At 65.3% G+C, this 1,883-nt stretch overlaps 1 protein-coding gene across 2 annotated transcripts in view; it reads left to right on the top strand.

Moving 5' to 3' along the window:
* Window positions 1–569: 569 nt before the first annotated feature.
* The window catches only part of SELENOV (selenoprotein V), a 3,986-nt gene continuing 2,672 nt past the window's right edge, over window positions 570–1,883 (top strand). For both annotated transcript variants that reach the window (XM_023229445.1, XM_023229444.1), the window contains exons 1-2: window positions 570–980; window positions 1,065–1,516. In XM_023229445.1, coding sequence (XP_023085213.1) covers window positions 570–980; window positions 1,065–1,516 — 863 coding nt within the window. The remainder of the gene's footprint in view (window positions 981–1,064; window positions 1,517–1,883) is intronic.

Here is a 1,883-nt window from a genome sequence, read left to right as displayed (position 1 = left end):
TCTCTTAGTACAGAACAAAATGGAGTCTCTTATGTCTACTTCTTTCTACATAGACACAGTAACAGTCTGATCGCACTTTCTTTTCCCCACATTCTGGGATCTCACAGCTCCTGGGCTCCCTCATCCCAGCCCTGAACACTGGGCTGTGGCTCTTTGGTAATGGGGGTGTGTACCCCACTGGACAGGGAGGCTGGTGAGGGCAGGGACCAGAGCTTTCCTGATCCCTGCTCTGTCCCCAAATTCACCCCACAGAGAAGTGTGCATGCAGCAGGCACTCAGTACACATATGCTGAACACCTGAGTGCCACTGACAGCTGCGGAGACACTGGGGCAATCTGTGTTTCTCAGCCTGGCGTCGGGGGTTAAGGGGGCTGGAATTACTCAGCGAGGTTCGGAGGTCGCACGCCCTTCCAGAGCAGTGGAACTCGGGGGCCAGGTGGAACTCGGTGTAACAGAGCCCCTGTGGTCGCGCCCCGTCTCAGAACCCGGTGCGGGAGACGCTCTCCCCGCCCGAAGAGGGAAGGCGGGCGGGACTCCCCAACCGGCTTGCCCGGGTCCCCCTGGGCTCCATGAATAACCAGGCGCGGACCCCAGCCCCCTCCTCGGCGCGGACCTCAGCCCCCTCCTCGGCGCGGACCTCAACTTCAGTCCGGGCTTCTACCCCGACCCGGACACCGACTCCACTCCGGACTCCGACTCCAGTCCGAACTCGGACCCCGATCCGGACCCAGACTCCAGTCCTAACTCCGTCTCCGGCCCGGCCTCCCGCTCTGGTCCAGACTCCCGCTCCAGCCCACATCCCCACTCAGGTCCCGACTCCTGCTCTGGCCCGGATACCCCGTCCGGTTCCGCCTCCTGCTCGGGCCTGGATCCCTACTCCGGTCCGTGCTCCTGCTCCCCTCCGGAACCCAACTCCGGTCCCGACTCCGGCTGGGACCCTGACTCCTCCAGTCCGGGTCCCAGCCCCAGTCCCAGCCCCAGCCCCAGTCCCAGCCCCAGCCCCAGCCCCAGCCCCAGCCCCAGTCCCAGTCCCAGCCCCAGCCCCAGCCCCAGCCCCAGCCCAGGTCCTGGCGGGGATTCGGACCGCGCTCCCCGCCTTGGACTCCTACCCGGCCCCGGCCCCGGCCCTACCTTTGGATCCGCCCCCGGAACCTGCTCCGGATCCGCCCCCGGAATCTGCCCCGGAGCCGCTTTTGTCGCCCGAGGAGGACCCTGAGCCGGCGCCGAGCCTGAAGCTCATCCCGTCGGTCTCCAGCGAGGCCGGGCCCGCCCTGGGGCCCCTTCCCGCTCACACTCCTCTGGTCGCGAACTCATCCGGGCCCACCCTGGACTTCACCTTCAGGGCAGACCCGTTGGCCACCGGCCTGGCAGATCCCCACATGCCCAGCCCTGTTCCCGCGCCCATCCTGGGGACCATCCCGTCGGCCCTCCCCTTACAGAATTCGACGGAAACCTTCGTCTCCACCAGCGAGAACTTCGCGCTGGACAAGAGGGTCCTGATTCGAGTGACCTACTGGTGAGGACCTCACACACGCCTCTCCCAACCCCCGGGGACAGGGCCGGCGGTGGGGGCTGGGTCTCCGGGGACGTGGAGGTCAGGGTCGGGGTAGGGCGAGGGGAGGGATTCAGGTAGAGCCCCAGAATCCCAGTTCCCAGATTGGAAACTCGCTCTTGTCTCTCATTCTCTTTGGGGCGGGAGGACTTCAGGTTCAAATCCCTGCTTTGGATCTGAGCTTCATTCATTCATCCCCGCGGGCCAAGTGCCAGGCCTGTACTGGGGATGGGGTGCTGAGCAGAGCGACCTGCTTTGCTCCTCAGCAAAACCGACACAAAGACACCGCACATGATGGGGGCTCTGGCTTCCCTTCCCAGCCTCTCTCCTG

The sequence above is a fragment of the Piliocolobus tephrosceles genome, unplaced genomic scaffold (assembly GCF_002776525.5).
Source record: "Piliocolobus tephrosceles isolate RC106 unplaced genomic scaffold, ASM277652v3 unscaffolded_24449, whole genome shotgun sequence".
Lineage (NCBI taxonomy): Eukaryota > Metazoa > Chordata > Mammalia > Primates > Cercopithecidae > Piliocolobus > Piliocolobus tephrosceles.
This window is presented reverse-complemented; position numbering and strand designations above follow the sequence as displayed.